General features: G+C 35.8%; 3 protein-coding genes and 1 long non-coding RNA gene across 5 annotated transcripts; 2 read left to right on the plus strand and 2 right to left on the minus strand.

Annotated features, from left to right (window-relative positions):
- Positions 1–113: 113 nt before the first annotated feature.
- Positions 114–9,587, plus strand: LOC124217349 (deubiquitinase otu). The gene is made up of 14 exons (XM_046622765.1): positions 114–913; positions 1,283–1,532; positions 2,252–2,504; positions 2,662–2,800; positions 2,876–3,045; positions 3,314–3,706; positions 3,894–4,041; positions 4,567–4,645; positions 4,820–5,090; positions 5,254–5,475; positions 5,733–5,773; positions 6,169–6,295; positions 6,434–6,802; positions 7,117–9,587. Exons 2-14 carry the CDS (start codon positions 1,317–1,319, stop codon positions 7,746–7,748), a joined length of 3,060 nt encoding a protein of 1,019 aa, XP_046478721.1. The 5' UTR covers positions 114–913; positions 1,283–1,316; the 3' UTR covers positions 7,749–9,587.
- LOC124217361 (uncharacterized) lies at positions 8,194–12,001 on the minus strand. Its single transcript, XR_011176829.1, has 2 exons — positions 11,803–12,001; positions 8,194–11,682 (listed from the first exon to the last, which is right to left on the minus strand). It is a non-coding gene; the product is annotated as an uncharacterized lncRNA (long non-coding RNA).
- A 5-nt stretch (positions 12,002–12,006) lies between these two features.
- Positions 12,007–18,766, plus strand: LOC124217348 (tRNA (34-2'-O)-methyltransferase regulator WDR6). Of its 2 annotated transcripts, none has more exons than XM_046622763.2 (13): positions 12,007–12,299; positions 13,158–13,335; positions 13,411–13,587; positions 14,477–14,621; positions 14,712–14,933; positions 15,097–15,511; positions 16,054–16,197; positions 16,287–16,702; positions 16,905–17,087; positions 17,189–17,709; positions 17,806–18,242; positions 18,358–18,523; positions 18,625–18,766. In XM_046622763.2, the coding sequence occupies exons 1-13, from the start codon at positions 12,236–12,238 to the stop codon at positions 18,686–18,688; spliced, it is 3,132 nt and encodes a 1,043-aa protein (XP_046478719.1). In that variant the 5' UTR covers positions 12,007–12,235; the 3' UTR covers positions 18,689–18,766. The 2 variants fall into 2 exon arrangements, with proteins under 2 accessions (XP_046478719.1, XP_046478720.1); XM_046622764.2 differs by having other exon boundaries at positions 15,097–15,337.
- Positions 18,767–19,418: 652 nt separating this feature from the next.
- LOC124217355 (major heat shock 70 kDa protein Ab-like) lies at positions 19,419–21,878 on the minus strand. Its single transcript, XM_046622776.2, has one exon. It carries the CDS (start codon positions 21,326–21,328, stop codon positions 19,424–19,426), a length of 1,905 nt encoding a protein of 634 aa, XP_046478732.1. The 5' UTR covers positions 21,329–21,878; the 3' UTR covers positions 19,419–19,423.
- Positions 21,879–21,995: the final 117 nt, after the last annotated feature.

Raw genomic sequence — 21,995 nt, forward strand, 5'->3', positions numbered from 1 at the left:
CTACAGTGCCTCTTACATCTATATATTTTCCGGGTGATCGTTTTAATACGTCCAGGCAAGAGCCGATATTCTATTGATATATTCCATTTGATAGTGAGATAAAAGCTGTCACAATTGCGGAGAACAATCACGCCATCTTAATTGTTTGGGATCACTAGTGACACGTATCATTTTAATTGTACAATATCTAGACTTGTGGCAACTTGTGGCATTCATTTGCGGTTTTTAAATATGACGCCATGCGGCAAAGGAAATCAGCTGATTTCACGGACATGACTTAACCTGCCTTGCGTAATTTCTTGTAATTTCACCAAGTTTGTTAATATTTCAGTAAGCATTGAGAATATTTAATTGCAACGGATTTTGCATAAAAGAGAGCAGTACGTCAATTTGAAAAAATCTGGTCAAACAGTGAGCCTCAAAAGAAACTTTCTTTCATTTCCGGATCATTAATTTGAATTGTAGGTATATCAAACGGTCATTAATTTCCGCGCCGATAGTATAGCTATTTTTCTCACCGGATATTCCATAACAAATAATCCACGTATAATTTATTTGACTTCATTTTTTCTCGGAAATAATCAAGGCCACTTTCTTTCTCATTATATTTTTTCTACGTCGTAAAATTTCTATCGCATCGCATTCGAAACTAGAGGTTGGCTGTTCCTAATAATGACAACAAATCGCGTTTACGATCACCTCCGGATTCCGCCGCACCTATACGGTTAATCGGCGGTCGAATTCTCCACTTGACTCAGGTCACCGACGGTGTAACACAACAAGCAAAAACTCTTTGCTCTTGGACGGTCGAATATTGTTGACGTTATTCAACGATTTCTGTTCGAATTCGCGTTCACATTCCATACTATCAATCTCAAATACTGCTACTTCATCCGCAATTATCGTGATACAGGTAAAAATTTTTTACCTCATACAATGTTATTGTCGCGAAAATAACGATATAACATGTAAAATATGTAATAAATCCTCATAATACCCACGTGCTTCGACTATTCGAATGTATCGTTTTGTCTTATTCCATATTATGGAGCCTTTCCATTAATGTACGTCGTAAAATTGTCAAAAATAAGTCATTCTCACAGTCGTATACAAGTTTTAAAAGACACAGTTTTTTAATTATTCAGAAATTTGGAAAGTCTGGAGTTAACATTGATTACGATTACTTTTACATACTACTAAAAGTCTGTATGCCCACCTTTCCAAATTCAATTTAATGTCTTTACCAATGACGTAAAAATGATGAAATTGTGACATTTTACAGCTTAATACATTGTCTGTGGGCATCTTCAAAACTCATGGATATATCACCCCGAAAACCATGCAAGCGGATGCCAGAACCCGTCGACGAATGGCTGCATACTGAAGGATATTTCCGCAAGCATGCACCAAGGGATCCAACTTGCCTTTTCAGGGCCATCAGTGAGCAGGTCTATTTGACCCAGCATTTTCACATCAAAGTTAGAGAGGAATGTGTCAGGTATATGAGGGACAACAAAAACCTTTTTGAAGAGGTAACTGCTGACAATCGACACAATTTTAAATGAAAATTAAATGACGAATACGCTTGTTTCAACTATTTCATTGATATTCGTCTATGGCAGTGTTTCAGGGTCTGTTTTTCACTTCCAAATTTAATCCTTCTGGATTTGAGAGAAAGTGTACTAGGAGCTGTGTGTACACTTTATGCACTGCCCCTTAGTCTTCTCATGCCCCCCGCTAAAGACCCTCCTCTTTCCTCGCCACTTGCTTGGCTGAAAATATAATTTGACATCTAACTTGAAATCAAGAGAATTTTATAAAGCTGAGGCTCAAGCTAGCAACCAGAATAAGCAGTGATATACGCTGAACTTCTTTTAAATGTGCTAAAGTACTACAGTCTTACGCCATAATTTTGTGAAACTATAAGCTCGCCATAAGATTTAACAAAATTTTGATTCTTCAATTTCGCTGCCTCATTAAACTGTTAAGCTAGCTTCAGCTTCATTCAATAAGGTTCAAAAGCCATAAACCTAACCAGTAACAAAGTTTCGAGTAAATAAGATTTGAAGTAAGAGAGAGGTTGAAAATGTGTACCAGGTCTGAAATAGTGTCAGTTTGAATAACAATTTATTGTAACTTGTGTTAAATCCTTCAACTGAATTTACTCGTTACTAGTGTACACGTATACTACAGGGCGCTCGAAAGTTTCTGGTGAGATTCTGTTTATAAATTGTCACGTTCTTTCATTTAGAGCATCAGCATTCCATTTGAGAGTTACTTGGAGCAGATGTCATATTTTACTGAGTGGGGAGGAATGCTTGAAATTAAGGCAATGTCGCTACTTTATAAGAGAGATGTTGTTATGTTCAATGGACAAAAGCTAACTCGGCAATTGGTTACCAGTAATGGTTTCGAAAAGCTTATTTACTTGTGTCATATACCACCAAAACAGTATGAAACTATCTACGCCAGAGATTTCATCTCTACTGCAGCTTTCTGCCAATGTAAATTTTTTTTTTTTTGCTACAGTAGCTTAAAAATATAAAAAGATTTTTGTGGTTTATTGTATTGTTTTTCTTACTTGGTAAAATGTTACAAATTTGGCAAGAAATTTATAGTGCACATTGAACACTACCCCAATGAGGATGAAATTTCTTTCAGCTATTGTATACCAAACGCTTTACAAAGATGTTTTTCAAATGGCTGATGTAGACAACGCAGTCTTCAAAATGCTTCATGAACGATCCAACAATATATCCCACGATAAATTCTTTCTCAAGGAGAATTTAGAAATCAGAGAGTAAGCTGTACCTTGTAACTTAACTTCATGGCTTCTGAATAAATTAGGTAATAGGAATATTTGTCAATTGTTTAGACAGCTTACAGTGGAACTTTTTAACAAGCTGGAAAAAAGTACCGAGGAAACTGAAGAATCTCAGGTTGTGGCCAAAAGCATCACACCTTTTCCTTACAGAATAGCCAAAGCATTAGATCCCAACATATATCGTAATACTGATTTTGACATATGGCATGAAATAAGAAGAGGTATGCATACAATTGCAATGAATTCATTTGCGTGTTGCTTATCACTAATTAGAAATAGTATTCTGTCCTCATAATGATATCCAATTATGCCCAGCAAGCACTGTTAGTACCAATACTAATACATGTTAATTCAAAATGCAGCATATACAAATTTGATTGAGGTAATATCAACATCGAGTTTCAATCCTTATAATAGATTTTTCAATTCTGATTATGATCAACTACTACATGTGGTAAAAAATTAACGTGATCCTATTTCCTTATGCAGAGATAAGAAATGCAGGTTGGATGAAATACAACAGTTCCGAACTTCAAGTGGGTGGCAAATGTTTGGTTCATATGGATACGAAAGAAGACGAACTTGACAAAACCAACAATAATTCCACCTATAATATCAATCTTGGCGAAAAATCAAGTAAAGATAACAATGGAAATGATCAGAAGACTACCAAAAAACCTGGGAAGAAAGACTCTGTGATTTTCAGTGGTCACATACAAGAAATGAGCAAGAACGAAGGCCCCGTTGTTGTTTTCATTGAAGAACTAGGCGAGAAAAAGACCGTACCTTATTCTTCATTGAAACCAATTACACAAAAAAAAAACAAGCAACCAAATTGGCCCCTTGCCAATCATAAAAAAAATCCTATCTACGAGACCGGTAGTACGTAATTTTTTATATTATCTGACAAATTATCTGAAATTTTATCACCTTTTAAATTGTGTTTTAAAATGTACGTTTTAGCCCTTACTAACCTTCTATCTTATGTGAGGCTTCTCCGCATAAAGCAAAATATGTGTATTCAAATGAGGTGCCCTTGTACTACTATTCATTTCATTACTTTGAACAGGTCAGAAATGGAAAAAATCTTGGTATGGAAACACTAAGAAGATAAAAGATTTGGCAATCAACTTAAACTCTTTGACGACTAAACAAACTGACAAAAATAATAACAAAGTTCACGAGGAAGAAAATACCCAGTGGGAAAATGAATCTGGGTAAATAAATACATCTGTTTTATGGAGCGCATTATTATTGCCAGATGTTAAGAAATCCGATTAGAAGTTACGTATCATTTTATGAATTCTATGGCAAGAGCGTAACTATGAAAGAGTAACTGTATCGGTAAATTAAAAAAGTCCAACTCATGTCGAAAGTCTCTTTAACCCGCTTACATATCCACACATAGCATTTGTCATGCTAGTTTACCTAAAATGTCATTTTATTGTAAATTACGTGATTCTTTAATTATAGTCTTCTGTGAATAATTTATATTTCTAGAGCATATTTACTACTGTGCACACTTTTCATATGGTAATGTGTGAGGTTTTACCGAACTTTTACCCCATAAACATGATTGGATGACTCAGGTAGTCACATCTTTACACAATCTTGCAGAATTTATTTTCTGGACTTGTTGAATATGCACTATTCACACTTCATTTCCTCTGTTTATTGTGTAATCGCCGTTTTTATTAGGGAATAAATTGCATTGAATCTGTGATTTTATTTTATTCCAACAGACACAGCGAGGATTCATCTTCATCATATAAGGCGTATGCCATGGAAGCACTCACCACATATCAGGGCTATGCAGTAAATGTGAGTGCAAAATTGACTTTCTGATATTTGATTGAGGCATCCATTGAAAATTTTCTGACGAACAATTTGATATGCCCAGATATACCCCACTATATAGTACTCTATCTATTTTTATAGGTCTGAAAACTGTTAATAATAGTTTGATAGAATTATATTCTTTTTTATATCTTTCAGACTTCCATTGACGTTATGCCAGTGTCAGTTATACTCGATGGACCTCGTTCAAATATAGGTGAATCTTTGCAACCAGGTGTGACAAAATCCGATAACACTAAGAACTCTAATCCAACCAATAATGGTGATAAAGTAACCTCGACTAGTGAAGTCGCAGAAAAACAAATCTCTGCTACAGCCCCAACTACCATTACACCAGAAATTGCTTCCCATGGCTCTCAAAACTGTAACCGTAATACACAAAACGAAGTCTACTATCCAACTCAAGGGAGTAGGTCATTTTGGTGATATAAACAAATATCCACGTTTATTGAAATAAAATGATTGATGTATCATTGAATTCTAAAATTTACAGTTTCTTGAATGTTCGAACTGATAACGAAATTGAATAGAAATTGCCTATCTTGCTTATTCAGTGTGTTATTCTTTTCCAGATATTGCACAGTACCTTGGTGGAAATGGAAATATTTACTATCCAGCAGCAGATTGCAACATTATACCTTCTCCCCAATTTTATATTAGCAATGGTACATCGTATTCTCCACCGGCCATGGACTCCTTACGTCCCACTGCTCAAGTCAATCAAGTGCTGCAGTCTGTAAATACTTCTGTTTCAAAAAGTATCGAGGTTAATGGAAGTGACTTGCCACTCTCAGGTAGAAATTACTTTGTAACGACCAGAATCTCTGTTTACTTACAAAATTCTTCACACTAAACATGACGTTCCAATTTATTACTAATTTTGCGCTAAATTTAGAAAGGTAGTTCCACTATTTTTTAGATATCATTTTTAAAACTACTTGTGTAGCATGAGTAAGCAATTAATTAGTTCATAATATGCAATGTGCTATCGCCCTTTTTGTTGGTTTAAGTAATAAGCCTTAAATAATGAATACTACTTTTTAAATTGCAGATTTGGCAACTCTGAGGTTCTACTACAATTTAGGAGTAGAAGTAAGTTTCTATTCTACATAATCACTTCTGTTCCTTGATTTTTACAGTACGATATCGCATAGAACAATCGTTAAAAGAGTTGTAGGTAACGTAATATCACAAATACAATTGGCGCTGAAAACATTACGTGCACGAACTGATCGCGCATTAACGAGAGTGATACAACAAATGTTTCAACTTGAGAATGAAAATTTCAACTAATCACAACCATCATAATTGGAACTTAACTTGAACAATCACCCTGCAGGCTATGCCTTAACCGAATAGACTAACTGTAAAAATATTTATTTAAAATCAATGAAGTTTTCAAGAAATTGGAGGGTAGCAAAACAGCTGAATATCGTTTACAATGTTTCAAACACTGAAAGGAATTTAAACAAAGTATCTATTTCCAGTATTACCGGGCCAACTGTGGCTGGATTGGATGTGGAGCCAGTCAGGCAATGACATGTGGAACATGTTACGTCTCACAAACTAACATGCACAGTCAATATAATAATCTGATGGGAAACCATTTAACTGGTATTCTAAACTGTGTATTAATGATCATTAACAAACATCTAGGTTTGCAGTAATAGTCTAATAATGCATCAACAATTTACTATTTATTATTTACAAGACTTTCCCCAAGTCAACAGAATTTATGTTTTGTTTCTCTAGCCAATGAATCCTCAACATTGAACGAAGATGAAGTATCCCACATCACTCAAAACCTCCAACAAAAGTTTGTGATATCTCAACATCAGGGGGAACAAACCTGTTCAAATCGTGACTATCTGCCAAATAATGGGAAAGCACATGGTAGAGCTGCAAACTTGAATAATCACGGCTCTCATAAGTCAATAGTTCGAAACGATTCTCAATCTCTATCAGAAAATAGAGCTTCACCGCACACTATACTAGTACAACAATCCACACCGTATAGCCCGAGCAATGAGAAGCTAAAGGAACCATCCACTCCCAACAACAAAGACAATCAAAGGGCAAATAGAAATAGCCTTGCTCCACGTTTCAAGAAAAATTTTGATGGTTTGTCGAAAATGAACTTTTAATAACGTAAAGTCGGAATTTTAATCATCTAGGATTGTGTAGGATCTAGGATCTAGAAATATTACTGATTGAAACATTTTTCATGCAACTTACGTTTCTGATTACACAAAATTTATCGAAAAGTAATGCCAATTAGAGTAAGGGTACTCTCTTAATAGGAACCTGATCTTCATAGTAATTTATTGAAAAGACCTTTTTTTGGCAGCCTGGAATTATAAATTTTCGATGGTAATTCCATAGAAATATTTAGCTTTGGTAGCTAAAATGCATTTGTAATATAATGTATTTTGCAGGTCGTTATCGAAATTCTCGTCAACAGCAACAACCGTCACAGCAGCAACATCACCACCAGCAACAAGAACAGACTTTCCAGCATCCGCAAAGTGTTGGCAACGTCGACTTACCAGCTGCAAAGAACATTTGTGTTCAGAATCTGCATAGCTCAGAAGGGCAGCAAATTTCCCCCGCACACAACCTGGTTGCTCATACCGGAAGTAACACTGTCTACCAAAATCCTGTAAACCAGCTTCCCTTTTCGCAGCCACCAATTTATACGGCGGTTCCGTATTATTCCACGGATGCCGAATCCACATTTCAAAATCAGTTTTATCCTACGAATCAAAATTTTTCTCTTCCTTACATTCCTCATTCAGACATAAGTGACGGTAACAATGTAAGTCACTTTCCACAAAGCATATACCCTGGAGGTGAGAACTATGGACAACCCTATCCTTTGTATTCACAGTACATGTATCCCACGAGTATGTATCCCCCTATTCCGACACAAAATGCACCAGAGAATTGGTACGCAATGCCAGGACAAACTCAAACGATGCCCTTACCACATTACGTTCAGTATTCTCCACCTCCTGCACCTGTGCCAGGTTCACCAAATGGAACTCAGAGTTCTAATTTATCCCAATAGTTCACAATCTTTCACTTTATCGATTAAAAAAATTCTGAAGCCAAAAATACTGACCCTGATAAGTGAAGTTAATTCCGTTAAGGTTTTCCTGCAAGGATTCTTTCAGACGTTTATTGTTGCACATGACTAAACGTTTTATATAAGAAACCAAATTTTCCTTTAGTGTGATACCATTGTAGTTGCGATCTCTGTGAACTGGAGTTTACGTTAAGTACAACGATGATAGTCTGAAAAAATTATTAGTAAATGGACTTTCTTTCAAGTAACGAGTACTAGCGATAAAGTCTGATATGGTATTCAATAATTAACGCAAAGCTAAAAGTAAAAAAATTTGAGATGTTATTTGTAGTGTCTTTATGTCGGCAACTTCAAACTATAATTAGAAATCGTTGATTACTACACAAAGAGTATTTATCTCCAGAAAATAATATTTTTGCTATAATCATAAGATTGATCTGTGATGAATCTATGACAATTTTGTTGTATTACCTATATTACACTGTTATTTCTTCTGAAGTTAATATACCTACAAAAATCTTTATAGATGTAATTGACAACGATTTATAAGTGTCGTTTGAATAGTTCATAACTGAAAGAGATGAGAGGCAAAATTTTAAACAAATACAGTGTAAACATTCTGAATAGAACTATTCTTAAGAAATTCATACCTGTAGTCTTTTGGTTGCTTCATGGAATAGAACCATATAATTATATAGCTGACACATGGAAAGTAGAGCAGAAATATTCAGTTTCAATGTATGCTGTTGAAATAGTTTGCATTTACACCAGATGTGTCTTCAACCTTTCATGTCATAATGTATTGCTGATAATTACAAAATGACTATGATATTTTTCTACTTTTACACCATGACATATTTGACTATCATGTCTATTCGTTCGGACTACGCTTGCCCATTTCATTGTGATATAGTTCAAAGCTTTGAGGCTCTCGGAAATATGTTTCTTAGATACCCGTAATATTTGCCTTTCTTTTAGCATTTATTAAAAATAAAAGTCTCTATGACTTATTATAAAGAACAATTTAGAATCCGTATTGAGTAAGCAATAAAAAACAACAATGTGTTAAAAAAAATAGTAATAGTAATAAAAATACTAAATAGTTCTTTGAAAAAGGTATATTTTCGTTGGTACTACTCGCTACTATACATGTACTTTGAAAAAATTTCTTTTCACTTTTATTTACGTGACTGTTTAGTTTATGCGTTTAAAAAATAATATTGTTCAAACTTACCCTAAACTTGTGATCGAATATCAGTAAATAAACATACATTCATTATATTTAATAAACTATCCATTACTAATTTATATCCCATTATGATAACAAATTCAGATTAGACTCTATACTAGTTGCTAAATCAATGAAGGTGGTCGAGACATGTTAAACTCTCGATTACTAAAGTAATTTTGGATAAAAGCAACATAGTCATTTTTAAATATGTAATAACCGAAATCAACATATAATAAAATTCTCTTCTGTACAGTACCATCTTCTTTGACAGTTTGCAGACAACACACATGTCAATCGTAAGACAAAATACCAATGTTCCAAAAATATATTCAAGTGACTTTTCGAATATGTCTTACTATTGGTGTTGCTCGGGTACTACAGAACCTATACTATACTATAGTTCATAGGTGTCTGAAAACAATACTTAAGTTGTGACCCAAGTTCTTGTCTACAAATGTACTGTTTATAATTGTATATACAACACTCATATTTTTATCATCTTCCACGTGCAGAATACTAATCACTTTAATCGATACAGTGCTGGGCCTAAATATAAAAAAGAATGCTGTGTTGTTAAAGAAAAAATGTAACATGCTTAAAAAACTACATCAAATGGTGAAGCTCATTTTGCTGGATATTAATATGAGACTTGAGAAAATAGTAAGGACCGCTGATATAAAACACTGAGACTGGCAGATAAACCACTCCAAGTGTTTGCCTCTGTACTCAAAGGAAGTCGATACTGTCAATAACAGTTTAAATCTATATTACTACGCATCTAAACTAATTGTCTTGTCACAGAATCAATCACATTTAATGTACCTGAGGGCTTAAGAACTTCCAGGCTGTGAAAATTAACTCTACTGTCTTTCTCTGATATTTGGGTGTTGATGTGTTCATCTTGATTGCATTTTGATATTAATTTGTTACATGTTTTGCAGCCCCATAGCGTTTCTGGATTCTTATATCCAGGTTAACTGAGTCCATTTCAAGAGATTTTCGTGGTGCCTTAAGCTAGTTACATGATCATCTATGAAATATATATCTGTGAAAAGCAAGTGGCAAATATTACATGCTTAACTCCCAATAATGATAATATGTGGTGGAAATGCAAAGTATGGCACTTCACCCACATTTATTTTATCACTACCCATATTATTACTGGGCAAAGGAATCTTTGAAACCCCCCCTAGATGTTTTCTGTTATTGATATGTGCAGACTTGTTGCCTTTGAGAAATAATTTGCCACAAATTTTGCTAACAGATAGTTCTTCTGCATTTTCATACCTCAATAATCGTTGATCGTTTCACACGTTATGGTTGTGCTTTTCAGTTTTAATGTGATCGTGCATATTATGATGAGATAAGATTGGTAGGGTTACACGACAATTTTACGTGCCCAGGTACCACTAACCTGTATGAAATAGTCTATTTTGTGTGAATGTACCTCCGGTCCTTTTTCAAAATTTGCAGCCAATTTATAAATCATAGAAAGTTTCTTTCCATTTTTTTCACTCCTACCGGACGCAGTTTCTGATTTATTAGTTTAGTACTGTCCAAGCTGTTGGACCCGCAAGCACAGATCATGCATTATTGTTATGGGATCTTTTACTTTGTTTTTGCCTTTATGCTCTATGTTTTCTGTAGATACTGAGGGTGCTTTAATTTTGCTCAGATGTTTTCTACCAGTGTTATGTAGCTCTATATTGTGTTTATTATTTGGGACTTTTTTACAACAATCTTTGCACCAGTAGCTCTCATTATCTTCTATATCTTCGCCTGCAGTCTCCTGCAACTTTTGCAACTGAATTTTATGTGCCTTACCGTCAACGTGTTGATTTATATTCACAGTAGTGTTTGGAATAAATTTGGTACAAACTGTGCACATACAAATATCATTCTCATCAACAGTAATACATTTTGGTATTTTTTCTCTGCGCTGTGTATCTTTAATACCACAAAATGCAGAGGATTTTGTCGGATTAACTTTAACAACAACACTTGCTACTTTTGGCTTTGGCAAATTTTTACTTAAATTATGCATTTGGTTCGCATACTTCTTATTATAGGTCAACAAGCTGTCCAAAGGCCTAAGTGTCATGTCACATTGAACTGAAAGATCTACCACGCTACTACAGCTACTCCTCTTGAGGTATTGCTGTTTCTTATATCTATGTATAATACTTTGAAGATGATTGACAACAAGGTTGTCTTCATTGCTGTTAATTACTAGCGCAGTACAATACCTACATTCTAGGCTATCAATGTCTTTGATGAAAAAGTCCATATCCCCGTTATAAGAAGAATTTTGTACAATACGAACCAACAGTTTATTATATTTGTGTCGTTTACTGACCGTATGTTCGAAAACATGATTGGTTGGCATATTGAATTTACAGATTTTGCAATTAACAATTACACTTTCAGGATCACTTGTATAATAGTTTTTCAAATTAATCTGCTTCAAGTATGTCAAATGACTAACGCTGATCTTCGGTAGCGAACAGCTCAAATTCATCTTGTATGTTCTTTTTGTAAGTCCAGGCTGCACAATAAGAAAATTTTCAGACCTTTTCTGCTAGTCAGGGATTCCGTGTCTTGGTTGCTTCGGTTCAATTTTGACAAATCATCAGTAGCAGTCGAATCCAACAAAAGTTAACTTAAGTATTTCCATACATCAGAAATCTGGAAATATTGCTTTATTTATAGTTGCATAATTTGTGTAGGGCTACGCAATGGAGTCTACCTTAGGGTGACTTGATACTTGTAACCCTTTTGGCAATAAAGATAATTGGCGCGACTTACCATTTGAGGATAATCCGTTTTTTATGCATTTATATTTTCCATGTCCACAGCTACAGCAAAATCGTAATGGAACTGAATTGGAACTGAATGCGTATGACGGTGAAAGTTGTTAGTCAAGCCGAGTAACTGGATATCGGTATTATCACAGCACTATCAATGTTTACATAAGTCTCAACTCGAAAGGACAGTGGAGAAAATTTCTGAAAGGCAAGGGGAAGTCCAGCATTTGGTCCGGTACATCCCAGAATTGTGTGATAACCACGTGATCAACTCGAAGACGATTAGATTCAACTTTTTACCACTAGATGGAAAACATAGAATTTAAGTTCCATGCGAGTGTAGTAAACGCGGTAAACAGATATGGACATACGATAGGTTAGGGTAGTGTTATGTACTCTTCGTTTGGTAACACACTTTTACTTAAATATCAAAAATGTCAGAATTACTGAGCACCGACGTCCTTGCCGTACTTAGCGTGGGTGACTACATTTTTGTAGGTTCGTTTTGTAATTTATTTATTTCACTGCATATTTTATTCATGGTCAATCAAATCAGCAGGTCAATGTATTACTAAGTTGTTATTTATCAGGTTTTCAGTGTGAAATATCATTGTAAAGAACGTGAAAAACCTATGTATGTTTATGAAAACAATACTTTTGTAAAGAACTTTTTCAACCGCTGTATTAGTGACGTGAGCCAGTTTTTTGTACATTTTTTGCTCTTTTAATACCAGTATAATGATATTTAATTTTACGCTACCTACATCTACACTAGAAATTGAAACCTACACAAGTCACCGCAGACATATGCTTGTGCAGCAATTGGTAAAAGTAATCATTGTATACGAGTCAAGCATGGGTCATCCGAAAATATTGTGATGCCCAGCGAAGTTATGCATGATACATAAATCCCTTGAGTTTTTGAATAGTAACCAGTTAAGATAATTCATTAGAACTCGAGCAACGTCATAGCTGATACTAAACTTATTCTAACATTAGTCAAATGTTCAGGGTGCACAAAGATTTGGAATATGTAAAGTGACTCGTGTAAATTCATTCTGTAGTTGGAATAACCAAGTCCTTACTTCTATCATTATAACTTATCATATCACTAAAGTTAAAATTTGTTCATAAAGATTTAATGATATTAAAGAGAAGCTGATGATGTTAAAGAGAAATTGATGATGTAAATTTTAGTGTAGCTTGTTTCTCATGGTCTGAATGATAGGTATCAAGTTGTATTTATCACAGGCAATGTCTTTCTTTTAAATATTAATATTTTTATTTTTTTAATGCAGACTTTAGTATGCTCTTTGGTAATATTTTACTCAACACAAATGCTTTCATTAATTTCAGGAATAGGATATACCTTACGTGTATATAAGAAATCAACTAACAACTTCATATCAAAGTTAGATGTGTGCTATCCAGATAAAATTCATGGTATTGTGAAAGGTCCTGGGAATTACTTGGCTGTATTTGGTGGAAAACAAATAGGCATAGTAGAAGTGAAATCTTCTAATAAAACGGTACTGTAAGTTCATCAAAAACTGATATTTGATAACCATCGGCCAAACATTTTCCTTTACCATGAGATACTCTAATGCAGAACTACATTGTACAACGCCGTTCATCGATTCAATGACTGGGTAATTGCTGCAAGTTGGTGTAGCAGCAACAATGAGCCTTCGAAGCTTGCCATTCTATTTGCACATAACTGTTTGTATGTTTACGATTGGCTGAAAAACGAGGCCAAGGAATTCCAATGTGAAGAAAAATGTATTTTGTATCCTTTTCTTACTGTTCAAAACAGTTATGCTTTCATCTAAAGCAAGTATGGCTTATGTGTCTTTTTTTACATACATTGCGGACTCAAAATAATCGTTTCTGCGACAGTATAAGAAAGTGCATTTTTTAGTATAAGGACGTAATAGTACAAAAGCAATTTTACATCCGACAAAAGCTATACTTTGCACGTTCGTATACATTATTTTAGAGTTACTTCTCAGGCAAGCTTTTCCCACTCTTGGCGGAAGGCCTCTCAGGTTCCACCCACCGTACGTACGCATACACGTATGTTTTTCTTGCGCGCATACGTTTTTCTCGAGTTACTCTTCAGGCAAGCGAAGTACCCAGGGAGGCCTAAAAAAGCATAGCTTCAAAAAATCTTTTACACTATGCTTTCTTTACAAAAATTATCAGATGCACCATCAAGGCTAAGTAATTTTTTGTAAAACCATCTACTTTACATTCTCAATGCACAATCTCATATTATTAATATCACACATGTCAATATTTGGTAAAAAAAAAAAATGTAAAATATGTTCATGCTACGTAAGATCTTTGTTTTAAACTTAGTTTCGTGATACATCTTACTCCACTCACATAACACTTCAAGACTGGTTTATATTTTATGTCTGAGAGAAGAGATGAACCAACAGTCATCTACAATCTAATCATCATTTATCCATCAACTAACTATACATAGTACCATAGCCAAGTTCAGGCATATATTTTCTTATTTTATCTAAGGTACACAACATGTCATGGATTGTTTGACAAACTATTTACCATCAACCAAATTTAGAATCCGGCACAAGCATTAATTCAATTATGTTAATCATAAACGGGTGTGGTGATATGTTCCTATATTATTCCTGAGAAAGAGAATATAGATATGGTGGATCAGTCACTAGCGATAAGGCTGATAATTTTATAGTGTTTGCTGGTACAGTATTCCAGGAAATTTTCATATGGGCTGTAAGAAATTTTAATATAGGGGAAGAAGTACCGATTTTACATCGCTTAAGAGGACATAATGTCAGTAATTTTCAACACTCATGCAATCGAAAATTCTTGCATCAATGTACATACAATACATTTACTTTAATATGTACTTGCTTTTTGCAGGGTGTTATATTCTCCGTCACATTCGACCCCATCACATCTCTTATATGTTCTACGTCAGATGATAGAACAATTAGACTTTGGTCAGTTGGAATTAACTCCTCTGATAATGGCATTCAAAAATGGAAAAATGCTAACATTTCTCTAATGACTACCATATTTGGTCATACAGCCAGAGTGTGGAGAGCTGCGATTAGGAAAGATTTTGTGATAAGCATAGGTGAGGTATGTGTCACACTATAAATCTCCATTTTACCTTCAGTTTTGGTAATTACCTAATTTATACAATTTATTCAAGTACATGTGCAGGCATTGAGTGTCTCAAATTCATGGTATAGACTTTGCCAACAATCCAGTTTTTCAATTATACTCTATTGTTTACTGTAAGGACTCTCTGGTGTGCATCTGGACAAAGAGGGGTACCTTGATCAATAAAATAGAAGCGCATCATGGAGCACCTATTTGGAGCATTGATGTGTCTGAGGATGGGAATACAATAATCACAGGAGGTGGAGATGGAGCTGTTCATGTATGGCCGCTCAGGGCGAATACAAACTTCGTAACAAAAATAATTCCACTGGAAAGTTCAAACGATGTACCAAAGCACATAGGACTTTTAAATAGTACAAGTATGGTCATCATAACACAGACGGGGAAAATGTTAACTCACAATAAAGAATCCGGCCTTAAAGAAGTATCACTCGATACAACAAAGTATGCTAGTTATATTGTGATGCAGATATCTCCGGATCGAAAACGTGTCAGTCTTGCTTCTTTGAATGGATATCTAACTTTATATGAAGGTACGAAAATTTTATGCATTGTTGGTTTTCAGTAAATATATCATATTTGCACAAAAATAAGATGCAACTGAGCTTATTGAATGCGCTCTGATGAAAAAAAGCTTGCCTCAAACAAATATTAACCAAGTTTAATATGCACCTGCAGAATATAACTTGTAAAAGCAGGGTGCTACTGATTACGATACCTAACTCAGCTACCTAACTCAGCATGTCGATTATTACGAAATATGTTTTTATGAAGCTTCTTCAAGTTACGGATTCTATGGATTGCATAGATTAGTTTACACTAAATTTCAAGAATAATTAAGCCCTTGGCCTTTATAGATCAGTTACCTATAGTGAATATACAAGATAAATTTACTTTGTAATCGAATGTGAAATGCAACTGAATATGAAATGCGTCCAGATTCTCTCAGAGAAATTATTGCAACACTACGAAAGTACACTTCACACTTGTGCAAATGAACAAAATTTCTAATAGTGTGCAATGATCAAATAAAGTTGGTACAATTTTGTATCAATAATTGAACATGTATGTGCAGATAACTCTGAAACAAGGTGCCTACAAAGAGTTTTAGAACAAAAAATAATGGATTCCAAAGTACTTTCAATGCATTGGTTGAATGAAGATTCTTTATTGGTATGTGGATTAGAAGGCTGTATGAAAACGGTAAAAATAGTACAAGGTGCGTAAAGCTTGTGTAGTTGTGTAGAATGTTCGCCAATAGGTTATTATGTTCGAATTAACCATGCTGAATACTGATATTCGTTGCAGGTTCAGCATTAGTTATTTCAAACCACTTGCTACCTCAGAGCCGAGAGCGTTGGACAACCGCAGCTGTTGTACACGAAAATCTATTGATCTGTGGAGATCGAGCAGGAAGTATTCATCTTTTTCGAATTGGTGATGTGGGAATTGATAATTTGCTGACAGATCAGACGGATTCTTGTCACATACATCCCTTTCAAAGTCTGCTCAAAATTCATGGAAGATTAGGTGTACATTCCTGCAAAATTATTGAAGATAAACTATTGACTACAGGCCGAGACGGTACTTTGAGATTTTACAAACTACAAAAAATTGATGGCCAAAAAACAATAAGCCCATTACAAATAGATAAGATGCCGATGGATTGGGTTAGCATAACATTGAAAACTTGCACTGATCTCTACGTACTCGGTTTCAAAGAGGTAGAAACTTGATTGCCTAAATAAACTAATAACTGGTAATTGCACAATATCATTAGTTTTTCAAGTATATGGGGTAGACATGTTAAGCAAGTTCATTCTGGAAGTGTGATCCAATGTGAGCCCATTTCTTCTGAACCGTTAGTATTTACTTTCTTAACTAAAATGTATCACAGTTTCATAAGTTGTTGGCTCTATTTTGCAGGTCGATTTTGTCCTATACAGTACTGCACATCAGCGGGTGTTGTTAAGAATTCGTTGCGGAGGAGGACATAGGTCATGGGACTATGTGCTAAATGACGGGAATTTTTACTTTACTTACATACGAGACAAACAAATCCATGTAGCCAAATGTGAACCAAATTTTCTAGCTACTCTTGCAGTGGAGGTATTGTAACTATGGCTTAACAAATCAGATTGCAATGAATAATAGCACATCGTCCATAATAATATTCAGTTCCAATGTAAAGAACGATTACGTTTATGCAGAATGGATTTCATACAAAAGAGGTATACTGCATTCAACCAATACCAACATCTATTGGTCATAACATATTAATATCTGGCGGGGAGGATCGTATTCTTCGTGTCACACACATAAACGGCTGTGGCTCAGATAGTAATAATAATCAGAAATTCACCAGCATGGCTTTACTAAGTGGACACATATCGAGCATCAAAACACTATCGTTAATTAATTTACAAAACACGGCAGAATGTACCAGAAATCTAATATTCTCTGGAGGTGGCAGAGCACAGCTGAAAGTTTGGCTAATAAGTTTGACATTCGAAAAAAATGCAGTACATGTTGGCAATTTGACCTGTGTAGAATTGGCATCGCACATGTTGCGGGGCACCGATCAACAACAAAGAAAGTCTCTGCAGCAAGAATCTCACCAATGTCATTACATGGACCCTGAGACACGGTACATGAGCATAAATGCATACAGAATTCCAAGGAAACCAAATTTCATCTTACTACTACTAGGTTGCTCAGATGGATTTTTAAGGTAATAACGGTGTAATCGGTAGGAATGTTATACATTAAAAAAAGTTTATGATTGATGATTCTATTCGTATCACGATCACAATTGTTTTATTTGCAGAATTTTTTCCTATGACATTGAAACTCGCAACATATCAACCCGAACTGCCATACCCTATTACAATCGGTGCATTTTAATGACACATTTGTTCAATTATGAAGAAAATTTAATTGCTCTAACAATGGCCACAGATGGTATTGTCAACTTTTGGTGCCTGAATGATGTGGTTGATGATATTGTTGAAGATTTACCTGATAAAGATAAGCTTGTATCAAAAATTCCTATTTTACCATTCGCAAAACTAGGGCTTCACCAATGTGGTATCAACAGTTATGATTTGAAAATGTTAAAAGAATCGTTGTTTATATTAGCAACTGGTGGCGATGATAATCTTCTTTGCCTTGTCGTGTTTGAAATTAAATCTGAGAATGGAGTGCTATCTCTACATAAAATTAGGAAGTGGAATTCCGCCTCATCACATTCCACACAAGTTACAGGTACTTTATAGTTTCGCAGCAAAAAATGTTTCAACTAAAATTTGAAATCCAAAAATAACTACCATATCATTTTCATACTTGCTAATTTAACATGGATGTATCATCTTTTTTCCAGGGTTGATATTGAATGAAAGTGGTAGCCTTTTCAGTGTTGGGATAGATCAGAAGGTTTTAACATTCAACTACCGCTATGATGATATAAAGTTGATAGTGTCCCTAGTACATGACACAATTACTTCCGTTGCAGACGTACAAGGAATGATAATGTGTTATGCTAATGAGTAAGTCCGAATTATCCTATGTAACTTTCAATTTTTTTCACTCTTCCCGTGCACACTCAATTTGATGTAAACATTCCTAAAATTACCCATAATTTTTCTAGCGTTGACAGTACACTGTTATGTACTTATGGCAAAGGATTTGAATTAATAAGAAGAACGCGGTGATCTGCTACTTCGTACAAAACAAATATTTTTTGATCTTATTATAATTAGTACAGAAACAAAAGCTATACTTTTGATTTCAACATAATTGTGATACAGTAGTTGATATTACAAAATTGCTAACTAATAACTAGCAAGTTTATGCATAGTTTTATAATCGAATTATTAAAATTATGTAGATTAATTGGTTTGGATAAAAACAACGGTGGATTTCAGTGCACCTGGCAGCAGTTTTATTTATTTGTTAATATTTCAATATGTAGCAAATTTATGATTACATGAAATTAACAAAGCAAATTGTAATGTGAAAATTACTTTGTAACATAATGTTATATCATATTAACGATATTATTATACGTGAATTTTTAACTTTTTATTAAATCAAGTGAATACATTTTACGTTTATAATGTAAGTCATCCTGGTAAAGTAAAATTTATTTTTCCATTGAAAACTTAACAAATCTTCGTTTATAAAAAACAAAATACCTACATCAAAAAGTACTACAAAAGTATCAGAAGTTATGTGTATTTCTTACATTATAACATACATTTTTTTCAGTTCCAATACATATATGTTAGGCAAACTTAAACCTGCATTCTAGGCAGATAACAACACTTATTTTATGTTAGTGAACGAAATAAAAACTTTAACAATGCAGAAAGCCTAAGAAACAACAGTAATAATGAGGCACATTACACATTAATATTGTATATAAAATACTTTTGGTCGACTTTAATTTAGTCAACTTCCTCCACAGTGGGCCCTGAGTATCCATTGCCAGTCTGACTTCCGGATCCTTGTCCTCCACCTCCCTGATGAAGTTTGGTCATGATGGGCTGGCACTGCCTCTGCACCGTCTCCAGCTTATGTTGATATTCCTCTTTGTCAGCCAAGGTATTACTGTCGAGCCAGCGGATAGTTTCTTCGCAAAGATTGATGACCATATCTTTGTCTTGCTGAGGCAACTTTGAGCCTTGCTCTTGTACAGCTTGTTTGACAGAAAAGATGTAGCTCTCAAGCTGATTCCTTGTAGCAACCCTCTCACGCTGCTGACTATCCTGTTCACGGTAGCGTTCAGCTTCCGATAGCATTCGATCAATTTCTTCACGGGACAGCCGGCCTTTGTCGTTGGTGATACGGATGTCACTGCTACGTCCGCTGGCTGTATCCTTAGCAGTGACTCGCAGAATTCCATTAGCGTCCATATCAAAAGTCACCTCGATCTGCGGAACTCCGCGAGGAGCTGGTGCAATTCCACTTAGCTCGAATTTACCAAGCAGATTGTTGTCCTTTGTCATAGCACGTTCACCCTCAAAAACTTGAATCGTTACTCCAGGTTGATTGTCAGCGTACGTGGTAAAGATCTGGGTCTTCTTACAGGGGATTCGAGCATTGCGTTCTATGATGTTGGTCATAACCCCGCCAGCAGTCTCAATCCCCAGAGAAAGAGGGGCGACGTCAACCAGGAGGACATCTTGAAGGCTGGAGGTCTTGCTTTCTTCTCCACTGAGAATAGCTGCCTGTACAGCAGCGCCGTAAGCTACTGCTTCGTCTGGATTGATGGAGAGATTGAGCTGCTTGCCATTGAAGAAGTTCTGCAGTAGGCTCTGGATCTTGGGTATACGTGTTGAACCACCAACTAGAACGATATCTTGGATTGAGCTTTTGCTCATCTTTGCATCAAGAAGAGCTTTTTCAACTGGCTCTAATGTCGCTCTGAACAGATCTGCACAAAGTTCCTCAAAGCGTGCCCTTGAAATTCTAGTATAAAAATCAATGCCATCAAAGAGAGCGTCGATTTCGAGCGTTGCCTCGGTACTAGAGGAAAGAGTACGTTTTGCTCGTTCAGCTGCAGTACGCAAACGGCGAATAGCACGTTGGTTATTCCTGAGATTCTTCTTGTATTTTCTCTCAAATTCTTTTGCAAAATGCTCGACGAGCCGCGAGTCAAAGTCTTCCCCACCCAAATGAGTATCTCCTGCAGTTGACTTTACCTCGAATAGCGAACCTTGATCAATTGACAGGATCGACACATCAAAGGTTCCACCACCCAGATCAAAAATCAGAACGTTTCGTTCTCCCTGTAGGTTCTTGTCTAGTCCATAAGCTAGGGCGGCAGCTGTAGGCTCGTTGATAATTCTCAAGACGTTGATGCCGGCTATGGTTCCCGCATCTTTGGTTGCCTGCCTCTGAGAGTCGTTGAAGTAGGCTGGGACAGTAATAACTGCGTCTTTGATCTTTTGTCCGAGGAAAGCCTCGGCTGTCTCCTTCATTTTAGTCAGAACCATTGAACTGATTTCTTCTGGGTTAAATCGTTTTGTCTCGCCACAAAACTCCACCTCGATCTTGGGTTTTCCTGCCTCTCCAACAACGCGGAAAGGCCAATGCTTGATGTCATTCTGGATCTTTGGATCATCGAAACGCCGGCCGATCAAGCGCTTCGCGTCGAACACAGTGTTCGCCGGGTTTAGGGCCACCTGATTCTTGGCAGCGTCGCCGATCAGCCGCTCGGTATCCGTAAATGCCACATAGCTGGGTGTTGTTCGGTTTCCTTGGTCATTTGCGATTATTTCGACTTTTCCTTGCTGCCAAACTCCGACGCAGGAATACGTCGTACCAAGGTCAATTCCGATTGCGGGCATCTTTGACACACTGAAGTCACTCTTACTCGACGTTTGTTAAAAAAATTAAAAATTTCTTTCTTCTTCTCCGGGATTGATACTACACTTCAAAACTTTGACACTTATGGACGATTGGATTGATTAATTCTTCGATTCTTATAGAGTTAATAAGCTAACTTGAGCAAAACTGCGAAGTTTCTACAGTTCCTCTCGACTTGTCGCGTAGTTAAACACTGGCGTATTGCGTCGACTCCCATCCTTTATATTTCGCGCGAACAATTCGCGACGCAACCAGAAGATTCTGACGAATCGGATGAATCTTCTGAATGCGCTTGCACGCTATTGGCTGTTACCATAGTTACGGCGTCGATTTTTCCAGAACTGAAATGTCTAGATGCCGAGAAAATATCGAAACTGATGGAAATTGTCATAAATTTCAGCGCTTGATTATTCTGGAATAAGGACGTATATTCAATCCGTACTGTATTTATATGGTTCGATGCGAATGATTAATCGAATTCGTCTACGCGATAAGTTTAGGCCAACAAGACTGCTGTTTTGACAAAACTTGTCAGTTTTGGTCGCAAGATGATTGAGGCGAGTAAAAAAGGTTACGTCGCAATTACTGTCGCCGTACATTCCAGAAGTAAGTACAATACGTTCGATACGTAACCTATATTAATTGATA

Source organism: Neodiprion pinetum, chromosome 4 (genome assembly GCF_021155775.2).
Source record: "Neodiprion pinetum isolate iyNeoPine1 chromosome 4, iyNeoPine1.2, whole genome shotgun sequence".
In the NCBI taxonomy this organism is placed as follows: Eukaryota; Metazoa; Arthropoda; class Insecta; order Hymenoptera; family Diprionidae; genus Neodiprion; species Neodiprion pinetum.

Bases quoted from the DNA above. Each gene is read 5' to 3' on its own strand.
- LOC124217349 (XM_046622765.1), top strand. From the start codon at position 1,317: ATGGATATATCACCCCGAAAACCATGCAAGCGGATGCCAGAACCCGTC. The intron at 3,046-3,313 runs GTATGCATACAA...TTCCTTATGCAG, and splicing joins ATGGCATGAAATAAGAAGAG to AGATAAGAAATGCAGGTTGG. The intron at 6,296-6,433 runs GTATTCTAAACT...TTGTTTCTCTAG, and splicing joins GATGGGAAACCATTTAACTG to CCAATGAATCCTCAACATTG.
- LOC124217348 (XM_046622763.2), top strand. From the start codon at position 12,236: ATGTCAGAATTACTGAGCACCGACGTCCTTGCCGTACTTAGCGTGGGT. The intron at 12,300-13,157 runs GTTCGTTTTGTA...CATTAATTTCAG, and splicing joins GGGTGACTACATTTTTGTAG to GAATAGGATATACCTTACGT. The intron at 17,088-17,188 runs GTATTGTAACTA...ACGTTTATGCAG, and splicing joins TAGCTACTCTTGCAGTGGAG to AATGGATTTCATACAAAAGA.
- LOC124217355 (XM_046622776.2), bottom strand. From the start codon at position 21,328: ATGCCCGCAATCGGAATTGACCTTGGTACGACGTATTCCTGCGTCGGA.